The sequence below is a fragment of the Meles meles genome, chromosome 20 (genome assembly GCF_922984935.1).
Source record: "Meles meles chromosome 20, mMelMel3.1 paternal haplotype, whole genome shotgun sequence".
Lineage (NCBI taxonomy): Eukaryota > Metazoa > Chordata > Mammalia > Carnivora > Mustelidae > Meles > Meles meles.
In genome coordinates this window covers 13,695,007-13,722,765 of record NC_060085.1, presented here as the reverse complement: position 1 = coordinate 13,722,765, position 27,759 = coordinate 13,695,007, and the positions used below count along the sequence as shown (strand labels likewise).

Here is a 27,759-nt window from a genome sequence, read left to right as displayed (position 1 = left end):
ACTGGGTTCTCGCCCAGTTTGTCCTAAGTCTAGGCAGCGACGCCTCTTGGGTCTTACACAGTCCAGGGATCCGGAGAGTCTTAAACTCATAGTCTAGGAGCCTCAGGAGCTTCCAAATCCAAACCCCACCTCAGTCTTAATTACACCTTTCAAGGACTCAACTAATCCCCAATCCATAACGCAAAGTCTTGTCAGTTAAATCTCAGTGTAACACCCCAGGAGCCCAGGGAGGGCAAAAGCTACACGCCAGGTTCCCACCCGCCACACCCGAAGTCCTAAATGCCCACCCAGAGACCCAAAAGCCCTCCTCATCAGGCACGGGCCAGCGCTGGCCTAGCTGCCCACCACCCTGGACCCTGGCTGACCTGGAGCGGTTCACAGACCCTCAGTCTTAGCCGCTTCCTCGTAGGTTCCCAGAAGCTGAGGCAGGGACGATGAGGCCAAGACAGAGGACTCCAAACCTAGCCTGAGAGTGTAGGCCCTCTGGAACCACTATTTCTGCAGCCTCCCGGACCCGGCTGTGCCTGTGCTGTGCCCATGCAGGCCACCGCCTTGGATCCCTCCCTCCAAGCTCCCCCTCCTTTGCCCCCCTGCCCACTCCACCCCAGCTTGTTTTCTGCCTTGCTTTGGCCGACCTTCTCAGCGCTCTCCTTGGGAGGCGACCTTCTCAGCGCTCTCCTTGGGAGGCGGCCAGGGCCTGCTTCCAGCACCATTTGGAGGACAGGGCTGGGCAGGCTCCCACCCCTCCCACATGCTACCATTGGTCCCTGTAGTTGCCCAGGGTTGGTGGAATGGGGGGCAAGGGGGCAGATCTGGAGGACAGGCCCAGAGCCAGCCACTGGATGGCTACTTTCTTGGCCAGGGATCAGCAGAGTCAGCAATGACCAGTAAGCACAGCTGCGCTCTTGTGCTCACCCCATTTTACAGGTAAAGAAACAGAGGACCGGAGCTGTCACAAGAGCTGGAGCTGAAATTCACTCATTCACAAATGTGGGCTGGAGGCTTGCTCTCCCACCTCCCTCCACCTACCCCCCCCTTCCTCCCTAAACTTCTCCTCCACCTCCCCCCTCTGACCTCGATTCCTCCATTCTTCCCCACTTCCTCCCCCTCCTCCTTCCCTTCTCCTCCCCGCCTTTAGCTTTCTTCCTCCCCTCCCCCTTTCCTCCACTTTCCCCTTTCTTTGCTCCTCCCCCCACCTACTTCCTTCCACTTCTCTTCCGCTTTATCCCTCCTCCTCTTCACCCCTCCTCTTACCCCCACCCCTGCCCTCCTGGCTTCCCTCCTCCTCTCGGTTTCTTCCTCTTCTCTCCTCCTCCTACCCCTACCCCCTTTCTTCCCTCCCCACTTCCATCCTACCAAGTTTACTGAGACCTCCCTAAATAGTGCCCATGAACTCTGAGAACCAAACCGAAGGTTTGGGAGGGGAAGGGGGTGGGAGGTTGGGTGAGCCTGGTGGTGGGTATTAAGGAGGGCATGTATTGCATGGAGCACTGGGTGTGGTGCATAAATAATGACTTCTGGAACACTGAAAAGAAATTTTTTTTTTTTCATGTAAAATAAATAAATAAATAAATTGTGCCCATGACCATCACTCTCCAATTCCGCCCACAGCTCTTCAAGATACTGTTATGGGTCCTCGGTCTGAAATCCCCAAATCCAAAGCTCTGGATACCCAACTTTTTCTTCAGGTGGTACCAGAACTCCAAGTTTAGGTGTAGGCAGGTAGGGTGAGGGGTTCCCAAAAAAGAAAGACGAGCCATAGCTTTCTTAACGTAAGAGAAGTCATTTTAGGTTCCCAGCCACTTTGTGATCTACACCTGAAGGGCCCTCGCTGCCCAAGCACATTGTCACGTCCAGTTGCAGAACTTCTGGGATATGTTCAAATTGCAGAAAAATAGGACTCAATAGTTAATGACTTTAAAGAAACAAAAGACCGTGGGGGCGCCTGGGTGGCTCAGTCGCTAAGCATCTGCCTTCGGCTCAGGTCATGATCCCAGGGTCCTGGAATCAAGCCCCTCATTGGGCTCCTAGTTCGGCGGGAAGTCTGCTTCTCCCTTTCCCACTCCCCCTGCTTGTGTTCCCTTTCTCCTCTCTCTCTCTCTGTGCCAAATAAATAAATAAAACCTTAAAAAAAAAGAAACAAAAGAACTTGAAAACTAACATCCACTACCAGGCCAGGGGCGAGTCTTACCATCTCAGACAATAAATCAGGGGTCAAACTCCCAGCGCTTTTTTAGAAGTAAAGGTTGACCCAACACACAGTCTTGAGTCATTGCAGAATTTAAACCCCTTTGAGCTCTCAAACACTGATGACTTTTGCCCCAGTTCTCTACTGATCTTTCCTTTGCCAAGCCCCTTCATAAATATGCATGCATCCTTAGCTTAAAACTTCCCCAGTTTTATTGTAGGAAGGAGGGAGAGAACACTGCTTTGGGAAATATCCTCTGTGGTCTCCCTACTTGTTGCGAATAAAACCCTTCCTTTTCCCACTCTTTGGCTTGGTTGTCTTCTAGCCAGACTCACACCAGGAGGAGAACCCAGTTTCCGGTGCAGAAGAACCACCTCCCCCTGAGCTGACCCTGTCCATTTCAGTGGTCAATTACCCCTTTGTATCCCTGTTTATCCATTATTTATGCCTTTGCTTAAAGGCTGTTCCTAGACCCCCAGGGGCATCACACAATATACAGCAACTTTTACACTCGATTACTTTCGTAAGACACCAAAAAAACCTCCCAATTCTGAAATGCAACTGTCCTCCGGTTTTCTGGATGAAGCACAGTCTTATCCCCACTTCATAGACATGATAACTGAGGCCTGGACACCGAGGCGTGGGGGGGGGGGAGGGGGGCATTCAAGTTCTACCCTCCAGGTGGTGGCCTTGGGCAGGTCCCCTCTCCCCTCTGTACCTTGGTTGCCTTCTGGGTGGTCCTGCTCACCTCCTAGAGCACTGTGCAACAAATATTTCTTGATCACCACTGCGCCACGGTTGACAAGAGAATTCGCATCTGCAGAATGAATGGGCCAGGCACATGCTAGGAATAAGGGCACAGGCAGTCATGCATCTCCCTCCCCAGGGCAACCACAAGGGGCAGGAGGCCACAGCAAAGGGAGTTCTTAGGACTTTCCGGAAGGAGAAAAATGAAGCATACATTAAAAGTAAAATAGAGGATGATCATAGCTTGGGGATTTCACTGTAAAGAGAGCATGAGCCCCGTGGGAGTGAACAAGTGATCAGTGTCTCTCTGGCCAAGTCATGTGCCTGCCACAAGCAGGGGTGAGTTTCCTCTGCTGCCCTAAGGAAGTACCACAAACCAGCTGCCTTAAAACAACAGAAATTTATTCTCTCACAATTCTGGTGGCCAGAAGTCTGAAATTCAAGTGTGAACAGCCATAGTCCTTCTGTAATTCTAGGGGAGGATCCACGTGTTCCTTGGCTACGGCCACATTACTCCGGTGTCTGCTTCCATGTCCACATGGCCTTCTGTCTCTGTGTGTCTCCTCTTCGGTCTCTCTCTCTCTCTCTTTTTTTTTTTTTGAGATTTTATTTATTTGATAGAGACAGACACAGCAAGAGAGGAACACAAGCAGTGGGAGAGGGAGAGGGAGAAGCAGGCTCCCCACCAAGCAGGGAGCCCGATGTGGGGCTCAATCCCAGGACCCCGGGATCATGAACTAAGCCAAAGGCAGATGCTTAAGGACTGAGCCACCCAGATGCCCCATCTTTTGTCCCTTATAAGGACACTGTCATTGGATTGAAGACCTACCTAGATAATCCAGGATGACCTCGTCTGGAGATTCCTAATTACATCCGCAAAGGCCCTGTTTCCAAATAAGGTCACAGTCACATGTTCTGGGTTTAGGACTTGGACATATCTCTTTGGGGGCCACCACTCAATCCACTACAACAAAACAAAGGGTTAGAGTAGTAGCTCTCATCTGCCCCCTGGGGGCACCGGGCCATGTCTGGAGTCATATTTAATTGTCACAGTTGGAAGAAGGGTTGCTGCTGGCATCTTGCAGATCAAGGCTGGGGTGTTCCTAAGCATCCCATAATACACAGGACAGCCTGCACCACAAACAATGATCTAGCCCCAAATGTCAAGGATGCGGCAGTTTGGAAATGCTTGGAGAAACAAAAGCCCCAATCAAGTTGGACTTGGCTCCGCAGCACCCAACCCCACCTCCGCAGCACCCCACCCACCCCACACACATCACTCATTGGGTGACTTCCCCCGCCCCGCCCCCGCCACACACCATTCACTGGGTGACTTGGCTTTGAGAATCGGTTTCTCTGAGGCTCTATGCTGCACCTGTACAATGGAATCAAATCGCACAAACCTGGTAGGGCTGTTCTGAGAACAGGAGCCTGGCACCCCATAAAGATTAGAGGAGAGTCCCCCCTTATTGAGATCACTATGCTCCCAGGGCATCTTGCATTCACAACATGGCAGGACTTCCTGGGGTTCTGGTAGGCTGAGGAAAATCTGACCCGGAAATCATTTCTAAGTAGAATGTAACAAGGACACATTAGGAATGAGCCCATTCACAAAATCTTGACAACATGAATTAAATCTGGAGAACAAGGATTTTGTGATTTCCTTTTTATTTTATTTATTTTTATTTTTATTTATTTATTTATTTTTAAAGATTTTATTTATTTATTTGACACAGAGAGAGCACAAGAAGGCAGAGAGGCAGGCAGAGAGAGGGGAAAGGAAGCAGGCTCTCCGCTGAGCAGAGAGCCCGATGCGGGACTCGATCCCAGGACCCTGAGATCATGACCCGAGCTGAAGGCAGCAGCTTAACCCACTGAGCCACCCAGGCGCCCCTTATTTATTTTTTTTAAGATTTTATTTATTTATTTGACAGAGAGAGAGATCACAAGTAGGCAGAGAGGCAGGCAGAGAGAGAGGAGGAAGCAGGCTCCCTGCGGAGCAGAGAGCCCGATGCGGGACTCGATCCCAGGACCCCGAGATCATGACCTGAGCCGAAGGCAGCGGCTTAATCCACTGAGTCACCCAGGCGCCCCTATTTTTATTTTTTACTTATTTTTTGGAGAGAGAGAGCAAGAGCATGCATGCATGAGCAGGAGGGGCAGAGGAAGAGAAAAAGAGAGAGACCCCTAAATGGGGCTCAGTCTCACCACCGTGAGATCAAAACCTGAATTGAAATCAAGAGTCAGATGCCTAACCTACTGAGCCATCTGGGAGCCCCATTCTTTCTTATTGTTTAAAGCCAACGTGAAGTTTCTTTCAGAGTCTCTCATGTTTTCCTAGGCCTGGAAAAAATCCTCTAGACCTGGTGTACTAGTTAGCTATTGCTGTGTAACAAATCATAATAAATCACCCCAAACTGGAGTGGGTATACAACAGGGATCAACTGTTTTGGGGACCCCATAGGTTGCCTGGGCAGTCCCTCTGCTGGACTTGGCTGGCTCAGGCAATCTGCTACAATCTGCCAGTGGCTGGACTGGAAGATCAGGTGTGTAGCAGTTGGTGCTGGCTGTCCTGCGAGCATCTAGCTCACCTTGGTGAAAATTAATGAAGGGAAGTCTTCCTGAAATGCAGCTGAAGGCCAGAAGGGGGAGCTCTCCTGCGGATACCACCGCATTTCAATTACAGGAAGAAATGTCAATTACAGACCCTAAACAGAGATATCAACAGGAAGGAATTATCATTTATAAGACCCACCAGAAAAGGTGGACATTGTATCTCCTATAAGACATTGACTATCCAAGCATCAGCCAATGAGAAATCATCATCAGCCCAAACTCCTGGTTCCCCCCAGCAGACTTCCCTTCAAAACAACCCTTCCCAACTTCCTCTTTCTCCATAAAATCCTCTCTTTTGTTTGTTGGACAAGCCTATGGTTTTTACCATAATTTGCTTGCCCTGAATTGCAATTCTCTGCTATTCCTGAACAAGCCCCTTTTTGTTGGTAAAATAATTGACTGTTCTAATTTTTTTTTAATATTTTATTTATTTGACAGAGAGAAATCACAACTAGGCAGAGAGGCAGGCAGAGAGAGAGGAGGAAGCAGACTCCCCACAGAGCAGAGAGCCCGACGTGGGGCTCGATTCCAGGACCCTGGGATCATGACCTGAGCGGAAGGCAGAGGCTTTTAACCCGCTGAGCCACCCAGGAGCCCCTGACTGTTCTAATTTAAAGGTCAAAGGTGCCTCGTTAGCGCAGTAGGTAGCGCGTCAGTCTCATAATTTAAAGGTCAACACCTCCATGTGGCTTATCCAATAGGCTAGAACAGAGGTCTGCAAATGCAACTCACTGGCCAGATCTGGCTTGCCAGAAGCTGAGAATAGTTTTTACATTTGGGAATGGTTGAAGGAAATCAAGAGTAATATTTCATGACCTGTGAAAATTTTATGAAATTCAAACTTCAGTGTCTATAAATAGAGTTTTATTGGAATCCAGACACACAAATTCATATACATATCGTCCAGAGCTACTTTTGCAAGACAGTGGCAGAATTCGAAATTGCAAGAGACCCTATGGCCCACAAATCCAAAAGTATTTATTACCTGACCCTTTATAGAAAAGCTTTGTCAACCCCTGGGCTAGGTCAGCTTCCTTACACAGGGCTTTTGGAGGCAGCCTTCTAAGAGAATGAAAATGAGAGGCGAGGTTAAGACTCATCCTCCAAACTCAAACCTCGCACCACATTCTCTTGGTCAAAGCAAGTCACGAGGCCGGCCCAGATTCAAGGAAAGGGGAGCTAGTTTCGAATTCTTGATGAGAGGGGACTGCAAATGCTTGTGGCCATGATTTTCAACCTTACACACCGAGGGATCTTAAGGTGGGCTCTCCCCCACTGAATTCAGGAGGGTGTAGGGAAAAAACCCCACACATTTATTTTCATTAACTTCTATTGACCTTAAAAATAAAGTCAGCTAGGGCACCTGGGTGGCTCAGTGGGTTAAGTCGCTGCCTTCGGCTCAGGTCATGATCTCGGGGTCCTGGGATCGAGTCCCGCATCGGGCTCTCTGCTGAGCAGAGCCTGCTTCCGAACTCTCTCTCTCTCTCTCTCCCCGCCTCTCTATCTACTTGTGATCTCTCTCTGTCAAATAAATAAATAAAATCTTAAAATAAAATAAAATAAAGTCAGCTAGCAAAAATAGGTTTATTTGGAAATGGTAGAGAATTGTGATTCGGGAAAAGCAAAGTACAGCAAAAACCGTAGGCTCTTTCAATAAAGAAGATGAAGGTTATTTTATGGAGAAGAAGGGAGGAAGTTGGGAGGGGTTGTTTTGAAGGAAAGTCCAATAGAGAAAAGCAGTTCAGGGTGATGATGGCTAATTGGCTGAATTGCAGGGCTGGTTGACTTGTTGTAGGAGATGCAATGTCCCTCTTTCCCTGTTGGGAGCTGCAATTGATTGTTCTTTCCTCTGGATTCTTCTACTGAAGTTCTGCAACTGACCCCTCTTCCTGTAACTGACAGCTGATATGGTGAGAGCTCCCCCTCCTGGCCTCCCACGCCCATTTTAGCAAGCTTCCCATTAACTTTTACACTTAACTGGAAGGTAGGGTGTTTTTCATGTCCTGTCAAAGCAGGTATCAGCCAGCCCTGTGACTTTGACTCCTGTGGAAATCAAAGATAATTTCACATCACATCCTGGCCATTGCAGGCAGACACCTCAAAATACCATTTATCACAGTAGAAATCACAATCATTTGTAGAGCCCTGGTGAACCACAATTACTTAACACATGGAATTCATGAAGAAGCTCGTATATTTGACATCACAACTTAATAAGATATTTTCACACCCATATGTCAGGATTATTGTTTTCCTTTGCAATCCTGTACTTTTTCTTAATGGATTTCTAGCTGTCTTCCTTCCAGGAAGGAGCCCTCAGAGGCAGCACAGAATCAGGTCGCGGTTTAAGCAGATTAGTGAGGTCCTAAACTGGCCTCCTAAAGATACCTAATCCTGGGCCAGCCACCAGCCAGCAGACCCAGGGCCACACAAAGTCCCTCCGCCGTGTCCCCAGCTCCCAGCCAAGGCTGCCATGGCCTCCCTGTTCTCCGGCCGCGTCCTGATTCGCAACAACAGTGACCAGGACGAGCTGGACACAGAGGCTGAGCTCAGTCGCAGGCTGGAGAACCGGCTGGTGCTTCTCTTCTTCGGCTCTGGGTCCTGCCCACAATGTCAAGCCTTTGCACCTATCCTCAGGGACTTCTTCGTAAAGCTCACAGATGAGTTCTATGTGCTGCGGGCAGCCCAGCTGGCTCTGGTGTACGTGTCCCAGGACCCCACAGAGGAGCAGCAGGATCTGTTCCTCAGGGACATGCCGAAGAAGTGGCTCTTCCTGCCCTTCGAGGATGACCTAAGGAGGTGAGGTGGGAGAAGAGGTCAGGGAGGGCTTCCTGGAGGAGGAGATATTTCTGCTGAAAGTGAAGTTTTTGTTTATTGCTCCCTCTGTTCCAGCTGGAATTAATGAGCATGTCCTGTGTGCCAGTCTGTCCCCAGATGGGGTGGGAGGGGACCACCCAAGGGGCTTTGTATGCCCATTTCTATTTAGCTTCCAAGGAGCTTACAACCTAATTGGGGAGACAGATGTGACACAAAGACTCAAATACATATATAATAAGAAACTGCAGTAATGGTCCAGAGGACAAAGGGAGGATGCCGTGTGGAAATATAATGGGGAGACTTTGCTGAGGTTTGGGGTCAGGGAATGGTTCCCTGAAGAATTGGTTTTAAAGAGAGACCCCCAAGGCCAGGGAGGATAGGAAAGAGTGAGGAGAGGGAAGGATTTCCAGGCAGAGAGCACAGCACAGATAAAGGCTGGGAGGCCATCAGAGAAAAAGCAGCAGTTCAGGGAACTGAAAGCAATCACAGATGGGAGGGATGCCTGCGTGGCTCAGCAGGTTAAACGTCTGCCTTTGGCTGGGGTCACGATCCCAGGGTCCTAGGATCAAGTCCCATGCTGGGCTCTGTGCTCAGCCGGGAGTCTGCTTCTCGCTCTCCCTGCTTGTGCTCTCTCTCTCTCTCTCTCTCTGACAAATAAATAAATAAAATCTTTAAAAAAAAATAAGCGATGGGAGAGGTCTGCAAGCACTATGCGGAGCAGCACCATGGTCACCATCTTAACGGGAGTGGATATCCTCAGAGTAGCTGGGAGCCAGGCAGGAGGGCGTCGGAGCTGAGAGAGAGGTGGTGTACCCAGTTGCCCAATGGACAATGCTACAGCTCGTGGCTATCTTAGAACCCTCCCCTTTTCTGCAGGAAGGTGTCCTTTTTTTTTTTTTTTTTTTAGTTTTTAAAAAAATTTTTTTTTAAAGATTTATTTATTTGACAGATAGAGATTACAAGTAGGCAGAGAGGCAGGCAGAGAGAGAGAGAGGAGGAAGCAGGCTCCCAGCTAAGCAGAGAGCCCGATGCGGGGCTCGATCCCAGGACCCTGGGATCATGACCTGAGCTGAAGGCAGAGGCTTTAACCCGCTGAGCCACCCAGGCGCCCCTAGATTTTAAATTTTTTTTATCATTTTATTTTTAAGTAATCTCTACACCCAGCATGGGGCTCGAACTCACAACCCCGAAATCAAGAGTCACACGCTCCTCCGACTGAGCCAGCCAGGTGCCCTGGCTTTCCTTCTTTTTAAATTTCAACTTTTCGTGATCAAGATTTCCAAGATCTCTCAAGTTGGAAGAAGCATGCAATGAAATCCACAGCAATCGTTGGCACCAGGCCATGTTTTTGCTTTATCTACACACATGGGAAGTTTGCAAGGAACCATTTGAAAGCGAGTCACAGGCTTCTGACACTTTTCTGACTTCATTAATTTTGCTCCCCAAGTTGGAAGTTTCTAGAGACCTTCATTCTCCACCCAACATTATCAGTTAGGACACTTGCTCCCTCCTTCTGCCCTCTCTGCCGCTGAGGGGGATCTTTCCTGCAAAGTGGCAACATTTTCCTTCCTGGGGTAGAAATGTCAGCTGTGAGGGTGTCAGAGCCAAACTCGGACCTGCTGACCTCGTTTGACACAGGGTCCTCTGGACAAAGCCTACTCAGGGTGGCTTAGGTGTCTGGACAAAGAGTGAGCGATTTCCTACCCCCCTTCTTGCCACCCTATACACACAGGAACACACACACACACACACACACACACACACACACACACACACACAGAGTTCCCAGATAAAATACACAATGCCCAGTTAAAAACAAATTTTGCATCAAAAATGAGTCATTTTTTAGTATATGTTTTTCTTTTTTTATCTTTTTAAAAAGATTTTATTTATTTATTTGACAGAGAGAGGGAACATAAGCAGGGAGAATGGGAGAGGGAGAAGCAGGCGTCGCTGAGCAGGGAGCCCAACGCTGGGCACTGGGCTGGATCCCAGTGGGATCGTGACCTGAGCCGAAGGCAGACGCTTAACCAACTGAACCACCCAGGCGCCCCAGTATACGTTTTTAGCATAAGTATGTTCCACATAGTGCATGTTGTGATGTGTTATAACATATATAATATGACATGATATGACATGACATATATGAGGCGGTAGCTTGTCTGAGGTACTGGAGACATAGCGCAGAGGCCACTGCGGCCTGGCCAGGTCCCCGGGCACCCCCAGCGCACACCGGGCACACGGAAGGCGCTCCGTGAGTCCTGGGAGGAGGGGTGTGTGACTCCCCAGCTCGGGATCGGGGACCGGCTTCCGACCGGACTGACGCGCCCGCCCCGCAGGGACCTCGGGCGCCGCTTCTCCGTGGAGCGCCTGCCGGCTGTCGTGGTGCTCAAGCCCGGCGGGGACGTCCTCACCCGCGACGCCACCGACGAGATCCGGCGCCTGGGCCCGGCCTGCTTCGCCAACTGGCAGGAGGCGGCGGAGCTGCTGGACCGCAGCTTCCTGCAGCCGGAAGACCAGGACGACCCCGCGCCGCGGAGCCTCACCGAGCCGCTGCGCCGCTGCAAGTACCGCCCGGGGCAAGCACGGCCCCAGGAGCGGGAGCCCGCCGGAGCCGGAGGGCGGGGCGGAGGGTGGCGGCGCCGGGGAGCTCTTCTGACCCCCGCGGGGAACTCGCGCGTAGGGATTCGGGGCTGCGACCTCCCGAGGAGTTACCGCCCCAGACTCTAAGGCGTCACAGAAGGGGACACTCGAGGCGGACATCGCGGCGTCCGGGAGCAGCGCCAGCCCCCAGCAGGGGGCCCTCGGACTCACCAGCAGGGCTTCAAGAGATGTAAAGTGCAGCGGGGCGGGAGGCGGGGGCGGACGGCAAGAAGACAGGCAACCCATTCAAAACTAGGCAAAGGACCTGAAGAGGCATTTCTCCAAAGAAGATGCACAAACGACCAACAAACCCACGAAAAGATGCTCAGCCTCCTTAGCACTTAGGGAAATGCAAATCAAAAGCACGGTGAGGGGCGCCTGGTGGCTCAGTGGGTTAAGCCTTTGCCTTGGCTCAGGTCCCAGGGTCCTGGGATCGAGCCCCGCATCGGGCTCTGTGCTCGGCAGGGATCCTGCTTCCTGCCCCCACCCCCACCGCCTGCCTCTCTGCCTACTTGTGATCTCTGTCTGTCAAATAAATAAATAAAATCTTAAAAAAGAGAGAGAGAGAGAAAAGCACGGTGAGATCCCACTTCATGCCCAGCGGGATGGCTATAATCAAAACCCAGCGCCTAATGAGTGTTAGCAGGGAACTGAGGAGAGTGGAGCCCTCGGGCATTGCTGGTGGGACGGTAAAAGGGAGCAGGTTGCTCTGGAAAGCAATCTGAGGTTCCTCCCTAAGATAAATACAGAATAACGGTAATTACCAGCAATTCCACTCCAGGTATAAACCCCAAAAGAAATAGGGACTCAAACAAATAACCGTGTGCGTGTTCACAGCAACACTATTCACAACAGCTAAAAGATGGGAAAAAACCCAAATGCCCCTCAACAGACAAACGCATAAACACAATGTGGTCCATCCATCAGTGGGATACTCTTCAGACCCTAAAAGGAACGGAGAACTGATACACGGTACAATGTAGATGAACGTCAGTGAAAGAAACGGGACACAGGAAGTCATATAGGTTCTGGCTCCATTTATATAAAATGTCCAGAACAGGCAAATCCAGAGACAGAAAGCAGATCAGTGAGCGGTTGCCAGGGCTTAGGGGAGGAGGATGGGGTCTCCTTTGGGGATGATGAAAATGTTCCAGAACCAGACAAAGATGCTGTTTGCACAACACTATGTATGTACTAAATACCACTGGACTGTTCACGTCGGGATGGTTTCTTTTAGGTCATGTAAGTCTCACCTCAATGTTTAAAATTTAAAAAAAGAATAGGTAATAACCAAAAATATGGGCCATGGGAAGAACAAAGTCAAACAGCAAAAGACAGGGGTGTCTGCTCAAGCCGGGGCCGCCAAAGGTCCTCGCCCAGGAGGCGACATTTCGGCAAAGCTTTAAAAGAAGGTCCAACGGAGGGGGGAAATCGCAGCCAACTGCAAGGTCCACAGGTAAAGAGACCGAGTATCAAAGTGAATTATTTAAAAATTGGTTCAAGTTTTTTTTTTTTTTTTTTTTTTGTTTTTTTAGCAATGAAACAGGTGCTTCGGGCAGTGGGCGGTGTGGCGGTCCCTTTAATGAGTTTAGGGGCTTGTGGGGCTCCCCGGATCCAGCCACCGAGCCCATTCCTGTCTTGGGGCCGCCTCTGTCCCTTCTTTGCCCCGCTCCGCGTCGGCCCCGCCCGGCCAGGACCTGGAGGCCGGGAGGGGGCGCCCGCAGGGTCCCTGGAGGGAGGAGAAAGACTTTGACCCAAGTTTTCGCAGAGTTTCCTCATCCCCACGGCGATCTGCACACCAATCCCTCTACGGCCCCTCAACTTTCAGATACCCCTTGCGGTCCCGCCCCCTTCGGAACTCCTGGGGACCTTTGGACGCCCGCCCAACACTCCTGCCCTGCTAAAATCTCTTTTATTCCTCGACCGCCCCCCACCCCCACCCGGCTCACAGACCCCCAGTCATGGCCCGGTCGTACGGCGGCCGGGTCCTGGCCGCGATGACCTTGCTGGGCATCCCGGCGGCCGTGCTGGCGGCGCTGGGAGCGCAGCTGCTGTTCCAGCTGCAGGCGGGCCGCGCCGAGCTTCGGGGACTGCGCGCCGACGGGGAGCTGGGCGCCGGTCCCGGGCTGCCCGAGGACGCGGCCGGGGCGCTGCTGCCGCTGGCCGCCGCGCTCGCCGCGCTCGCCCTGGTGTTTGGCCTCACCTGCCTTCTGCTCGCGGCGCTCTGCGGCCACCTGGGCGCCGAGCTGGCGCGGGGGCCCGGCCCCGGCAGGTAGGACAGGCCCCTCCGCCCCGAGGCCCGGCTGGGGGCTGGGCAAGCCCAGGCGAGCCGCTGCCCCTGTCGGGACCTCAGGTTGGGGGAGAGCGTCCCCTCTCCCTTCTTCCTTGCTTCCTTCCCGTCCTCTCTTCCTCCCCTCTCCATCCCCCTACTCCCGTTATCATCTCTCCCTCCCTCCATCCCTCCCTCCACCGGGAGTGCACCGACTGCCGCACAACCCCCCCTCCCCCAAACCCACCGTTTTACAGAGGTGGAAACTGCAGTCATTGGGGACCCAGGGCCGGGTGGCCCTGGTGTTGACAGCGCTTTTCATTGAGGGAACCCTAAGCTCTATGTGCTTTTCGCATTCTGTGGACTAACCAAGTGAAGGCCCGCGACCCCTGTGAGGCTGGTGTTCCTGCCTCCCTTACACAGGGGAGGCTGATCTCTTTTAGACTGCCTGGTTTGGAAGAGGGTGGAGGAGATTTGAACTTCCTTCTGGTAGAGCCAGAGCCTGTGCTCTGGTCCTGGGTGGGGATCCTTCCTCAGGCAGCTGAGCTCAGGAACATGGACACTGGGGGAAGCAGGTGTCAGGCGACAGGGAATGGAGCGAAGAACCTTCCCAGTGTTCCCCTTCAGGATGCTGGGAGAGGGGAGCCAGAATCAGGGTCCCTGATTCCTTGATTTTGAATGGATAGGAATTTCCACCACTGGGGTTGATCTCACCTAAAGTGTGCGCTATCCATTCCATAGCTCAAGGGGAGGCTGAAATGCACTTATGTATCAGTCAACAAATATGTGTTGGGTGTCTTCAGGGGGCTGAGCCCAGCACCAGGAGTAGAAGACACAGCAGGAACCAGGTGGACCCAGACCTGTCCTCATGGGGTAGACAATAGAGACAAGACAAATAACGTTAAGTGAGGTTGAATGCTGGGAAAGGAGGAAAATGGGGTGATGCCAAGAAAGAGGGCAGAATGGGGCTTGAAATGGGACCATCAGCAGAGGCTTGAGCGGAGACTTGAAGAAGGGAAGGAGGCGGAAGATCTGGAGGACTGTGATCCAGGCAGGAGGAACACCATATGCAAAGGACCTGGGGCAGGAATGAGCTTGGGGTGTTAGAGGGAGATCAAGGTGATTGATGTGGCCGCAGGGAGACATCAGGGAGATAAGGGCAGAGAAATCAGGAACTGGACCATGTAGCTCTTCTTGTGCTGTGGTGAACACTTTGGGGGTTACTCTGCCTGAGAGAGTTGTGAGAAAGGAGGGGAATGATCTGACTTCAGTTTGGAATAACCCCTCCGGCCACTGTGGGAAAAGGAGGCATGAGGTCAGGTGGTGGAGAAACTGGGGAGGAGGCCACTTCTGCTGTACCAGTGGGAGATGAGCAGTAATGGAAGCTCTCAGAGCCTCTGTTTCTTAAGCCTCCAGGAGGGGGGAAGGGAGAGCGCACACAACAGAAGCACTCAGCATGGTGCCAGGCTCAAAAGGAAGACTTCAGTCAGTCTCAGCTCTTGGGAATCTCTGTTTCTACCATGTCTGATAAACAAGTTAGCCCTGGTTTCTTTACTTCCCAAATGAGCTTATGGTCTGTAAAATAATGGAAGTCAGGTGCACAGCTAGTGTCTGGGCATAATAGCTGCCTCATGAGTGTTGCATGTTTGAATGGACTGATGTATACAGATGGGCCATAGAAGAGGGGGAAAGGATGGTGGGTGGAGGAGCGGTGAATGAGGAATGGATGAATGGACAGATGGATAGTTGGTTGGATCAATGGATGGTGAGGGGGAGATGGGCGGTGGATGGATGGGTGGGTGAAGGATGAAAGGGCGGATGGAAGGACGGATGGGTAGATGGTGGTGAATGGCAAATGGATGGATGGACAGATGGTGGCTGTTTCAGTAAGTGGTTGGATGGATGAATAGGGTCCGGTTGAATGGATGGATGGCTGTATGGTTGAATAATCGATGGGGATGTGTAGATGGTAGACAGTAGTGGTACCTGGAAGGATGGATGAATGGGTAGATAGATAGAGAGATGGATGGATGGGTGGATGGGTGGATGGATGCATGGATGCATGGATGGATGGATGGATGCATGGACGGGTCCTTACATAGATCTCGGGCCTCCCTGGCCTTCCCCCACCAGCTCCAACCCCTGAGCCCATTCTCTTCCTGCTGCCCCCTCAGGTCTGACTGGTTTCTCTATGACTGCCGCCTCCTCAGACACGTGGCCCTTGGCCTTTTCTGCTGTGGGGTCTCTGTCTACTTAGCAGGTGCGTGCTGGGGGCTAGAATGTTGGGTGTAGAGCCCTGGGCTGGGGTGGCCAAGGGTCATGGCCCCGTCACGGAAGTCAGCTCCACCGCCAGTCTGCCCGTGTTCAACTCTTGGCTCTGACACTTTCTTGCTCTGGGACCTTGGGCAGATGCCCTTTGTGTCCCGGTTTCCTCATCAGTACAGAGGGGTTACATAGTTCCCTGCCTTCTGGAGTTACTAAGGGGATTCCAGGTTAATCCCTGAGAAAGCCTGTGAATGACATCTGACCTCAGTAGGGGTTTCATAAGTCGTAGTGGTCTTCAGAACATTTTTGATTCTTCAGTTTCCTACCTTTGGTTTGAACAAAAGTTTTCATGTCCTTGGTGGTTTTTTGGAGATAGTGTTTCATGGGTTGGTCTTAGTAAAAAGCTGCTGGTTACAAATATCAGAACCTCCAGCTCAAGAATGGCTTAGGTTAAAAAAAAAAATGCTTTATAAACCAGAAATGCAGTTGTAAATCCCAAAACATGAAACAGAACAAAAACTAAAAATGTGGGTGCCAGAAGGACACAGCTCATGGTCTTTCCTTCCCTGACTCGTGACAACTTTTCTTAGATCAACATCCTCTCACCCACACTTGCCAGTAAAGTAATCAAAGCATCAAGCATCCTAACATCTTATATATCATTCTAATCTTGGAAAATGCATTGATGGTGCTGAAGGCTCAGGGCTGAAACATACACAGACCACTGGCAGTCCTATAAACAGCCTGTTTTACTAGAAGAAAAAAATATTCAGCTGAATGAAAAACAAGGGGTTTGCTATTACTGTCTGTTTGTGGTTTTTTTTTTTTTTCATTCCTACAACAGAGAAATAGAAGTTTAGAAGATACATTTAAATTATTTATTTGTGAGATGTGAGCCTAGGATCATTATGGAACTGTAAGGGTATATATGGATATATAAAGTGCAGGGAACTCTGCATAACTTTTGCTGTTAGACTTAATAAAATGCTCCAGCTGTGAGTTTTTTAAAAAGGAGAGTGGAGGGGGTGACGCAGGTAACTGTAAAGATTGGGGCTGGTTTGCGTCAGGTGCAGCTGGATCTAGGTGCTCCACAAGGTAATCAGAAACACCTCTTGTTTCACCTCTTCACCTGCTATCCCCTGGGAAAGATGCCTGTATCTGTAAGTGCTTTCAACACAAGGCCTACAACCTTGAGTCCTTTTCCAGGCTGGCTAAAAAAAAAAAAGAAAAAAAATTGTTGGAGACTTGGAGAATAAGATATCCTCATTCTAATACACAAGAAAACTCACAAAGAGGGAAAAAAGGTAACTGTGTCAGCCTCACTAAGTGTTAAATTAAGAATTTGTTGAGCTCCCATTTAGATTCCTTTTGAGGTTAGATTACCTCACTCAGCAAGAATGCCCGAGCACATCCAGCCAATCATCCAATCATCCATTTGTTGCTAGCCGGAGCCAAAAGAATAATTTAAAAAACCTTTTCAAAAATGTTTAGAGCAAAAGAAGTCATTGGCCTCACTTTAATATGTCGAACATGATGCTATGTGGCATCTTAAAAGCAAACAGTACAGAGCCGGAGAAAGCATAAAGACAGACAGCAAAGTGCCAAGAAGGCTTCCAGCCCACTCTGGGCTTCTCCTGGACCAATTCCCCCACTGCAGCAGTAAGAAAATTCCTCCCTACCCACAGCCCAGTCAAAAGCCCCAGGGCTCGCTCTGATTGGTTGGGTCATGTGATAGCCCTGCACCAATCAGTACAACCAGGGGAAGGAATGCTCTGATTGGCCAAGCCTAGCACCGTACCCATCAATGATGTCAGAGAGGCGGGTCAGTGCTCCTACATTAACGATCTGGGTGAAGGTAGGGACTGGGCTGGTGGTTCTAAATGGGAACAGGTTCTGCTGATCCAGGGGACATTTGCCAATATCTGGAGACATTTTTGGTTGTCATGACAGGGAAGGGGGAGAATGCTACTGCATCAAGTGGGTAGAAGCTGCTAAATATCCTACAGTCCACAGGGCAGTCCTCATCAAAAAGAATGGTGCCAACTGGGTGCTGGACAAGTCAACAAGCTAGTGCAGATCGGTCCTCAAGGTCAGGTCACAAACCATCTTGTTGAGACCAGCAAACAGGCCAGAGAGGGACTGTGATTCACTCAAAGTTAAATCATAGGATTCAGAAAGCCTGAGATCTGGGTTGTTTTAGTTGTGGTCAAGTACATATAACATAAAATTCACCATTTTACAGTAAAATGCATGTGATGATGGTGTAAGAGAATTAGATAGTTAAGCTATGTGTCTATCATGTACAAGTTTCTGTGACTGCCTTCTGTTTAGGGGAGCTCTCCCAGAGCTTGGGGAGCAAACATTTGTTGACTAAGTAAATGAGAGCCATTTCTTTCCCCAGCACTGTCCATCTACGCCCTGCTGCTCTTTGAGATCGAGACAGGTGCAGCAGCCGCCTCCATCCTCGGAGTGGGTGCTCTGGTCCTGGTGGCGGCGCTGACCCACACTCTGCTCCGAGCTGCCCGGGCCACCCGCCGTGGCCTCCATGAACTGTCCCCACCACACTTTGAAGACGACCCTGTCCGCCCTGCTGAAGTCTCCAAGGCCAGCCCCAGGGCTCAGCCCCAGCAGGGTACCCACCACCAGACCCCCTACTCATCCTGCCCAGAACCTGGGGACCCCCTCAGACCCACAGTCACTGCTACAGCACCTGCAGCCATGGGGGGAGGCCAGGAGAGCAGACTGCCTTTATCCCGCTTGCACCGAACACTGTCGGCTGGTAGGGGCCACTGGGAAGGGGTCACCCATGAGATGCGTAGCATGCTGGGCCACCGGTCACGGGGCTCAGGGAAGGACTCTACACTGGTGTGAACCCAGGGATCAGGGATAGAGACCTGCTGTCAGGCAGCAGGAAGAGGACTCTGTAAAGATAGGTCCAGGCTCAGCCACAGTAGCAGTATGACTTGATTTCTCAGCATCCGTGCCTTGTGTCTTCAAGGTGGCTTCATGTCACAAAATGGCTGCCACGGCTCCAGCCTTCACCTCCTCTCTCAGAGGGAAAGGCAGAGACCAGGGGGCACTCAGCACCTGGAAATCTTCCTGGGAGGCCTTGGGACCCTCCTGCTTATACCTCACTGGCGAGAACAGAGTCACATGGCCACATCTCTGGGCAAAGGAGGCTGGAAAATGTAGCTGTCCAGATGTTAGATGCAGGAGGGGAGGGGAGGGCTTAAACAGTGGTTCTCTAAATGTCTCCATCCATTTTACAGATGAGGAAACCGAGATCCAAAGAAGGGCAGTGACTCACCAGGAGTCCCATGGCCAGTACTGAGCATCAGAGTCAGGATTCGAACCGGGTTTCTGTAACCCTCATGCTGCTGACAGTGCAAGTCTCAGACTCTGCAACTTCTTCCAGGCTGTGAGCATTTGAAATCTGTGTGTGCTGAGCTCAGAGCACCCTAGGGCCCCAGGTGCACATGGACGACTGGATCCAGCCTTCTGGCTGTGGGCTTCGCTGCTCGGTGTCTCAGTTTCCTTGTTTATAAAATGTGGCCAGAAGCAGTTCCCCCTCCTAGGGCTCCTGTGAGACTCGGTGTAAGCCAGTCCAGGTGCCTGTGCACAGTAGATCCTCGGTGCATGTCAACCTGTACCGTCGTCAGTCGGGTGCCCTGGTGTCAGGAGAAGGTGGGCTGATGGCCACTTTCTGGGGCTCACAAAACTGCCAAGGCTTAGAGTGGATGACTCAGAGCCCCAGGGATCTCCGGCGGCCCTGGCCCCACTCCCATCTCATGCAGCCCTCAAATAAACTCTGACCCTCGCTATCTCCCTTGTCACTCGAGTTGCATCCAAACATGTTGTGTGGTCAAGCCCAGGCCTGGGGTGATGGGTGGGATGACAGGAGTGGGGTGGGGAGGCAGAAGTGGGGGGCAAGGGTCTATTCCTTGTAGACCCTAGTTGGGGAGCCATGTCCCAAAAATCTTCATGCGCATAAATTTCACTGGGGGTGGGGATGCCTGGCCTCCACTCTCACCCCAAATGGACAGATGTCCCCAGAATTCTCCTAGTGTGTCCCTTCCTGAGCCACACAGGCACTCTGAGGCCCAGGGAGAGGAGACTGCTCAGCCACAAAGTGATTTCAAGCCCCCCTAGGACCCTTTCCAACAGAGAGGTGACAGCATTCGGGGAGGGGGGGGCTGGTCCCTCAAGCCTGACCCTGGCAGGGATCCTGCTGATCTGATACACCCAGACCTGAGTGGCCCACCAACTCCAACTCCAGCTGCCTCCTCCCAGAGCTGCTGGGAAGCTGCATAGACCTCCTGGCTGGTGGAATGGAGTGAAGACAGAACACACATGAAGGTCCCACATGGCGCCTGACATGTGGGGGCACCCAGTAAGCATGGGTTCTCGGGGACCACAATAAATATCAATGAAAAAGATCAAATAAGAATAAATATCAGGGGGGGCACCTGGGTGGCTCAGTGGGTTAAAGCCTCTGCCTTCAGCTCAGGTCATGATCCCAGAGTCCTGGGATCGAGCCCTGCATCGGGCTCTCTGCTCTGCAGGGAGCTTGCTTCCTCCTCTCTCTCTGCCTGCCTCTCTGCCTACTTGTGATCTCTGTCTGTCAAATAAATAAATAAAATCTTAAAAAAAAAAAGAATAAATGTCAGGGGACCTGGCTGGCTCAGACAGTAGAGCGTGTGACTCTTGACCTCAGTCAGGGCCATGAGTTCAAGCCCCATGTTGGGTGTAGAACTTACTTTTAGAAATAAATAAGTAAAAAAAAAAAAAGAAAGAAAGAAAGAAGTAAATAAGTGTTACATCATTATCATATGCCTGGTTCTGCAGGCACGTGCCAGGCACTTTCCTAGCCTCGGTTTATCTTTGGGACAGCCCCACTTATAGTGGGGAAACTGAGACCCAGGAAATAAGGCCACATGGTGGCCATGGCTGGAACCTCATTACCCCACCACAGAGGGTTCTAGGACACAGCAGGTGCCGGAGAAACACTGGGAATTGTCATTTCTGAGACTCCCCTGGAACAGGGCAGTCCCCTGGGACTCTGGGGTGTGGGAGAGGAGAATGAGGAGGAAGGACCATGGCTGTCTGCCAGCGAGCAGCACCTCGTCTCCTGGACTGGGCAGGGAAACCAGAAGCTGGACCCCTCAGCCTCATCTCCAGGGCCAGGCCTAGGGTGCAGGTACAAAATTGGAGACCTAGAAGAATTGAAAACAGGTCTTCAAACAAATTCGTCGACAGACATGTTCGTAGCAGCACTAGTCACACCCGCCAAAAGGTGGAAACAACCCAAATGGCCATCAACAGGTAAGCGGATAAAAAATGTGATGAATCGGGGTGCCTGGGTGGCTCAGTGGGTTAAAGCCTCTGCCTTCGGCTCAGGTCATGATCCCAGGGTCCTGGGATCGAGTCCCGCATCGGGCTCTCTGCTCAGCAGGAAGCCTGCTTCCTCCTCTCTCTCTGCCTGCCTCTCTGCCTACTTGTGATCTCTGTCTGTCAAATAAATAAATAAAATCTTTTTAAAAATGTGATGAATCCATACAATAGGAATATTAACTCAGCCATGAGAAGGGACAAAGCACTGACCTACGCTACATATGGATGAAGTTCGAAAACATCATGCCGAGTGAAAGAAGTCACACACAAAAGGCCACATAGTGTGTGATTCCACGTATAAGAAACGTCCAGAACAGGTCGATCCATAGAGAAGGGGCAGATCAGTGGCTGCCAGGGGTTGGGGTGGGGGGGGGGATGGGGGGATGGGAAGTGACTGCTCATGAGGACGGGCTTTCCTTTCTGGGTGATAGAAACGTTCTGGAATTAGACAGGAGTAATGTTTGCACCACATTGTCAGTGCACTAAATGCTGCTGAATTGTGCACTTTAAAGTGGTGAATTCTGTGTTATGTGAATTTCACCTTAATCAAGACAAGTTTAAGGAGGCACTTGTTCTCAGGCTCCTGCAGGTACAGATGGGCTCCTGAACTAGAATGAGCTCCTTAAATGTTGTACCTCTCAAGCTCACTAGCCTCACTCTCATCTGACCCTTGCTCATCCTCGTGGGACCCAGGACAGGAGCCCTGAAAACTATGCAAGGTTCCAGCTTGGAAGGCCAGCTGAGAGTGCTGCCCATAGCTCAGTCGAAACCTGCCCCGCCTTGCTGGCTCTGCCCTGGAAGGGACACCGAGCATCCTCATATCTCGGCCAGAATCAGGTGAGAGGGGATGAGGCTGATCCTGGGGCTGGAGCCAAAGGCTCAGGTCGCTCTGTGTTCTCCAGGAGTTGGGACAGACCTGGCTCAGGAAACAGTCATGTGACCTGCCACTTTAGTTTCCTTTACAAAATAAGGTAACCTCCCCCACTCCACCAAACACAGCTATGAGGACCAAATCAGAAAGGATATCGACGTCTCCATTAATTCCATGAGCCATGCAAAAACCAGCAGCTGTCAGCGATTAGAGAGTGGACGACATCTCTCAAAGATGTTGCCTTGGATTGGGATCATCAGAACTAGACCTTGAGGGGCACCTGGGTGGCTCAGGGGGTTGAGCTTCTGCCTTTGGCTCGGGTCATGATCTCAGGGTCCTGGGATCAAGCCCTGCCTCTGGATCTCTGCTCGGTAGGGAGCCTGCTTCCCCCCTCTCTCTCTGTCTGCCTCTTGTGATCTTTCTCACTGTCAAAGAAATAAATAAAATCTTTAAAAAAAAAAAGAAAAAAGAAAAGAAGAGCTAGACCTTGAGACGATTTGAGGGATGTGGTTTGTCTATATGCAGATTACCCCAGGAACCCCAGAGCCCTTCAGGGACACCAATGAGCAGATAGTACTGTGGGCAACTGAGGCTCCATGCTGTTGGGGACCTCTGGGAAACAGCATAAAGCACACACAGCAGAGTGGTCCCCACACAGGGGCTTGGGCCTGGGGTGTTTATCCTCTGAACCCCATCAGGTATTGGCTGAGAGCTGCTTCTAGAGAGATTAACCCCTCACACTTCTGGTCTTCCCTGTGCACCAGCTGGATGCACTCTTGTGGCCAAAGGAGGGCCCAGGAAGGGTTGAAGGTATTTTCTGTGAACGACATTCATCAGGGAGAGATAAACATGAAGAGGGTGAAGGGGAATGGGGGGCAGACGGTGTCTGTTCCAGCTGTGTTGCATTTTTGCAACAGCAGGCATAGTGGGGGATACTGAAAACACTTAACCACACTATTTCTGGTTGAGAAGAACGATTGAGTTTTGGCTGCCCACCATGGCTCAGATACCCTGACTAACTCACACAAACATCACTGTTGTTGTCCCCTTGATCCAACTGGTTTCTCTTTAGTTCTGCACATGCAATCTACTAAAAGTGGCAGGACAGAGCTGGGGTCCTCTGTGCTTGTGACATTTAGAATGGAAAGCCAGATGCCACCTTGAAGGAAATTGCTCTGCATGACAAGGGGCATATTCCCCACACACACACACTCCCCAGAGAAACACTTTATGAACACACTTTAAAACATATTTTGGGTGAAATAAGAGTGGTTTTTTTAAAATTTTATTTATTTATTTGACAGTCAGAGATCACAAGTAGGCAGAGAGGCAGGCAGAGAGAGGGGGGAAGCAGCCTCCCCACTGAGCAGAGAGCTGATGTGGGGCTAGATCCCAGGACCCTGAGATCATGACCTGAGCCGAAGGCAGAGGCTTAACCCACTGAGCCACCCAGGCGCCCCTGAAATAAGAGTTTTGAAAAGACCTCATGAGCCCTCCATCTCAGCACGGTTCTAGGTACAGTGCAAATTGGACCTTAGGCTCAGAAGAGTTCAGAAGGCTCAGAAGACCACCCAAGATGCAAAACTGAGTTTATTGGGATAAATGGAGCAATAATCACAAAAATACTTTCTGAAAATCCAGCACTCTTTCGTTCTAACTTCAATATCCCTTGAGTTTGTATCTGTTAGCTCTTGCTGCAAATCATCCTCCAAAGTTAGCTGCTCAAAAGGACACACATTTACTATCTGACAGTTTCTGGGGGTCAGGAATCTGGGCATGGCTCAACTGAGACCTCCCCTTCAGACTGCAATCTGGGTTCAACAGGGGTGGAATCTGCTTCCAAGCCCACTTCGGGGTTGTTGGCAGGGGTCCATCCATTCCCTACAAGCTGCGGAACTGAGGGCCTTGGTTCCTTTCTGGCTGTTGGTAAGAGGCTGCCCTCAGTTCCAGGATACATGGGCCTCATTATAAGCCAGTCTGCTTTAGCAAAACCAGCAAGAGAGTCTGCAACCAGACGGAAGCCACCCTTGCTGGGTTCGGTAGGTTAGAAGTGAGTTGCTAGGTCCAGCCCATACCCAAGGGAGGGGATTACAGGGGTCTGAACACCAGGACACTATGGTCTTTGGGGACCAACTCAGAAGCTACTGAATGTCTCGTAAATCTCTTCAGGCTCTGCCCGAAGACAATTAAAAAGGGCAGGTGTCTGAGCAAGATGAGAAAGGGGTGTTTTCCATACAGCACAAATCCGCTGTTTTCAGTTAGGATCTCTAAGCCGCCAAGACTACAGAACAGCTAAGGAATTCAAACTCTGGTGAGACCAATGGCCAGAATTAACACAATTGCGATGCCAAGTGTTGGTGAAGACACATAGTCGCTGAAACTCATTCACTGGGGGCGGGAGCGTAAACTGGTATAACAGCCTTGGAAATCTGCTTGGCTACAACTCTGAGAGCTGAACACAGGCCTTGCCTGCTACCCACAATCGCCACTCGGGGCATTTACACAACAGGAGCGGGTGCGTGTTCCTCCAAAGACATGTACAAGAGTGCCCAGAGTGGCTTTGTTCAGTGGTCGCGGATGGAAGACATCCCAGATGTTTATCAGCAGGGGTGCAGGGGAACAGACTGGTACATCCATGCAATAGACTCAGTCAATGGAAAAAAAGAAATGACTCATACAGGCGACACCCTAGATAAATGTCAGAGACGGAATATTGAACAGAATTAGCCAGACTCAGAAGAGAACTCAGGAGGGCATTACAATTCTCTCAAGTTCAAGAGCCGGTAGGATGACTGATGAGGTAGAACCCAGTAGCTTCAGAGGGCTTCAAGGCGGGTGGCAAAGGGGTGTTTGAATCTGGCCCAGGTGGGTGCTCTGATGGGGTGGAGAGAGCAGTAGGGGCCACAGCTGAGCTCAGCAACATTTGAATACAGGAAGCATGGATTTTGCACTAGCAGAGGCTGCTGGGGGTTGCATCCCTCCTGCACCTGCTTGGACTTTGCGCTCCAGAAACCGTTCAGCTGGGCAGAACTTTTGAAGCTGCGAAGTGTTTCTGCAAGTCAGTAGAGCCATGGAGGGATGCATGCGTTCTCCCTCAGAGCTGCACTGAGGTAAGGTCCATTGAGATTCCCATTATAAAGATGAAGAAACTGAGGTATGGAGAGGCTAAGCCACAGCTCAGGGTCACCGGTGAGTTAGCAGGGGAGGTGGGACCTCATCTCGCTCTATGACACCTGTCTCAGGTGGGAGCAAGCCAAAGGCAGGAGGGACAAAGCTTTGGCCCCTCCTCTGTAGCCCAAGGTGGTGTAAAAGCCACAGGAGTCAGGGTTGATGTGGCCCAGGACGGGGGTGCGTGAGTGGGCTCCAAGGTGACCCTCACGCACTTCCCTACGCTGTCCTCAGGCCCCGGGGGGCTCAGAGGGTTGGGATTTTGCTGGGTCATCAGCCTAGCAATACCAGCAAGTCCAGTCAGATCCGGGGCCAGGACGGTTCATCTGGGGGCCCCTGGTCACCCACGGATGCCCTGGAAAGTGATCCAGAGCTGGTTTCAGGGTGGCCAAAAGGGTGACCAGGGAGAACAAACAGCCTTTGCTTCTCAGCCAGATCAGATTCCATGGCCGGCGCCAGAGCAGCCTGGGCGGGACCCAACAGGCACCCAGAGAGCGGAGAGGTGGGGAGATGTCTCAGCACCAAAGGCCTAGTTTTCCCGAGGCAGCTGAGCTATATGGGGGAGGGGGCATATTTTCAGTTTCCCCTTGCCCCCTCCCCGCCGTCCAGGACAGCTTGCTGTCTCTCCCCTCAGACTTCCAGGACAGGACCATTCTGTTTCCCTCTGATCCCTGACCAGGACAGGCCACAAGTGGCTGGGTGGGTGGTACACCCCTGCGGGGGACCGAGTGGGGCGAGTTCTGGCCGGTGATCTGTGAGCAGAGCTGTGACGAGGCATTTCTGATCCAGGGTATCTCACTGATAGGGCAAGAGCTTCCTGAGTCTGGCCCTGCTGTCACAGCAGAGAAGGGGCAGCCCCTTTGGGTGGGTCCCAGAGACCCACCAACAGCCTGTTGCTGCCCCACCATGGGCACCCAGTACAAAAGAGAAAGAAGCCTTAGCCTTTCTAAGCCACAGAGATATGGGGATGTTCCTGACATTAGCAGAACCTGGGCCACCCTGACGCTAGGGGGACCTACGGCAGACAGAGCAGGAAAGGAAGAAATGCAGGTGTGGGAGAAAAATGGTGTGAGCCTGGGATCATTCATTTACAAATCGGCCCACCCCATTATGCGCAGATCCCATTTGTTAAGTTCTGCTGGCCGAGACTGATTTGCCACCTTCAAACCAAGGCTTGTAGCACTTCCTGGTCGCTCAGGGACACGCACAGAGCAGGGTTCCGGAAATGTGAATCACCGAGGAACATGGCCCCTGTTGAAGTGGGACGCCATCTTGCTTCTACTTGGACTGTGAACAGGTGACTTTTTTACGGTCCATCTAGCAGCACATTTTCCACATTTTTGCATGGCAGTTTTCCTACTTAAAAAGGTTTCCGGGGGCACCTAGGTGGCTCAGCGGGTTAGGCCTCTGCCTTCGCCCAGGTCATAATCTCGGGGTCCTGGGATCGAGCCCGCTTTCCCATCTCTCTGCCTGCCTCTCTGCCTACCTGTGACCTCTGTCTGTCAAATAAATAAAATCTTTTTTTAAAAAAAGGTCTCCAGGCACACCTGGGTGGCTCAACTGGTTGAGCAACTGTCTTTGGCTCGGGTCGTGGTCCCGGAGTCCTGGGATCAAGTCCCACGTGCGGCTCCCAGCTGCACGGGGAGTCTGCTTCTCCCTCTGACCTTCTCTCCTCTCATGCTCTCTCTCACTGTCTCTTTCTCAAATAAATAAAATCTTAAAAAAAAAAAAAAAAAAGGTCTCCAGGGGCATGTGGGTGGCTCAGTCAATTGAGCAGCTGCCTTTGGCCTGGGTCATGGTCTCAACTGAGCAGCTGCCTTTGGCCTGGGTCGTGGTCTCAGGGTCCTGGGATAGAGCACCACGTTGGGCTCCCTGCTCAGCAGGGAGTCTGCTTCTCCCTTTCCCTCTGCCCCTCTCCCCTGCTGGTGCGCACGCTCTCTCTCTCAAGTAAATAAATAAAATCTAAAAAAAAAAAAAAAGAAAGAAAGAAAAACGTCTCCAAGCACAGTGCTTAGTGCTGTCTAGTGTCCCCAAATGCAAGAGGGCTGGGATGTGCCTCCTGGAGAAAATGTGTGTTAGACGACTTTGTTCAGGCTTGAGTTAGAGCGTGGACAGGTGGGAGTTCAATGTTAACCAGTTAGCTGAATGTATTAAACACGGTGTCTTGAAACACACACCAAACAAGGTCACGTACTGATTGCTCAACAAAAAGGTGACTAAAGGCTTGCAGGAACCTACCTCTGTATTCGCTGTGGAATCCAGTATTCCCTAACTCAGTGTTCACTGCAATGTTACAGAACGTAACTACCGCGAATCAGGAGAATTGACTGAATGGATCCACCGCAGAGCAGAGCAAAAAGACACACAGAAGAGCTTGAAGATGAGGACAGTAGGCTCTGGGTTCAAATCTCAGCTGTGCGGGCGCCTGTGTGGCTCGGTTGGTTAAGCATATGCCTTCGGCTGAGATCCAGGTCAGGATCTCAGGGTCCTGGGATCGAGCCCTGCATCCAGCTCTGTGCTCTGAAGAGAGTCTGCTTGCCCCTTTGCCCCTGCCCGCTCTCTCTCCAATAAAATCTTTAAAAAAAGAACATCTCAGCTGTGACCTCAGCTGCCCCGGCCTCAGTTTCCCTATCTGTAAGATGCCAAAACTAGGGCTTCCTCTTGGGGTGTGGGAACACCAAATGAGACACTGTACATCGGGTGTTTGGGATCTGATCTCCTCCCCACGATCCAGACGTAACTCAAACTGTTACTCCTGCTACGCGCAGTGTCAGAGGGGCGGAT

The 27,759-nt window shown here is 51.2% G+C and overlaps 3 protein-coding genes and 1 long non-coding RNA gene across 4 annotated transcripts in view; 3 read left to right on the top strand and 1 right to left on the bottom strand.

Annotated features, from left to right (window-relative positions):
• The window catches only part of SLC27A1 (solute carrier family 27 member 1), a 29,073-nt gene extending 28,528 nt beyond the window's left edge, over positions 1 to 545 (bottom strand). The window contains exon 1 of the mRNA XM_045990991.1: positions 366 to 545. The gene's annotated coding sequence lies outside the window, so the exon portion shown is untranslated. The remainder of the gene's footprint in view (positions 1 to 365) is intronic.
• Positions 546 to 8,024: 7,479 nt separating this feature from the next.
• Positions 8,025 to 11,098, top strand: NXNL1 (nucleoredoxin like 1). Its single transcript, XM_045989955.1, has 2 exons — positions 8,025 to 8,350; positions 10,708 to 11,098. The coding sequence occupies exons 1-2, from the start codon at positions 8,025 to 8,027 to the stop codon at positions 11,096 to 11,098; spliced, it is 717 nt and encodes a 238-aa protein (XP_045845911.1).
• A 1,874-nt stretch (positions 11,099 to 12,972) lies between these two features.
• Positions 12,973 to 18,416, top strand: TMEM221 (transmembrane protein 221). The gene is made up of 3 exons (XM_045992214.1): positions 12,973 to 13,283; positions 15,455 to 15,540; positions 17,947 to 18,416. Exons 1-3 carry the CDS (start codon positions 12,973 to 12,975, stop codon positions 18,414 to 18,416), a joined length of 867 nt encoding a protein of 288 aa, XP_045848170.1.
• Positions 18,417 to 23,215: 4,799 nt separating this feature from the next.
• Positions 23,216 to 27,734, top strand: LOC123933154. The gene is made up of 3 exons (XR_006816522.1): positions 23,216 to 24,917; positions 26,094 to 26,272; positions 27,273 to 27,734. It is a non-coding gene; the product is annotated as an uncharacterized LOC123933154 (long non-coding RNA).
• Positions 27,735 to 27,759: the final 25 nt, after the last annotated feature.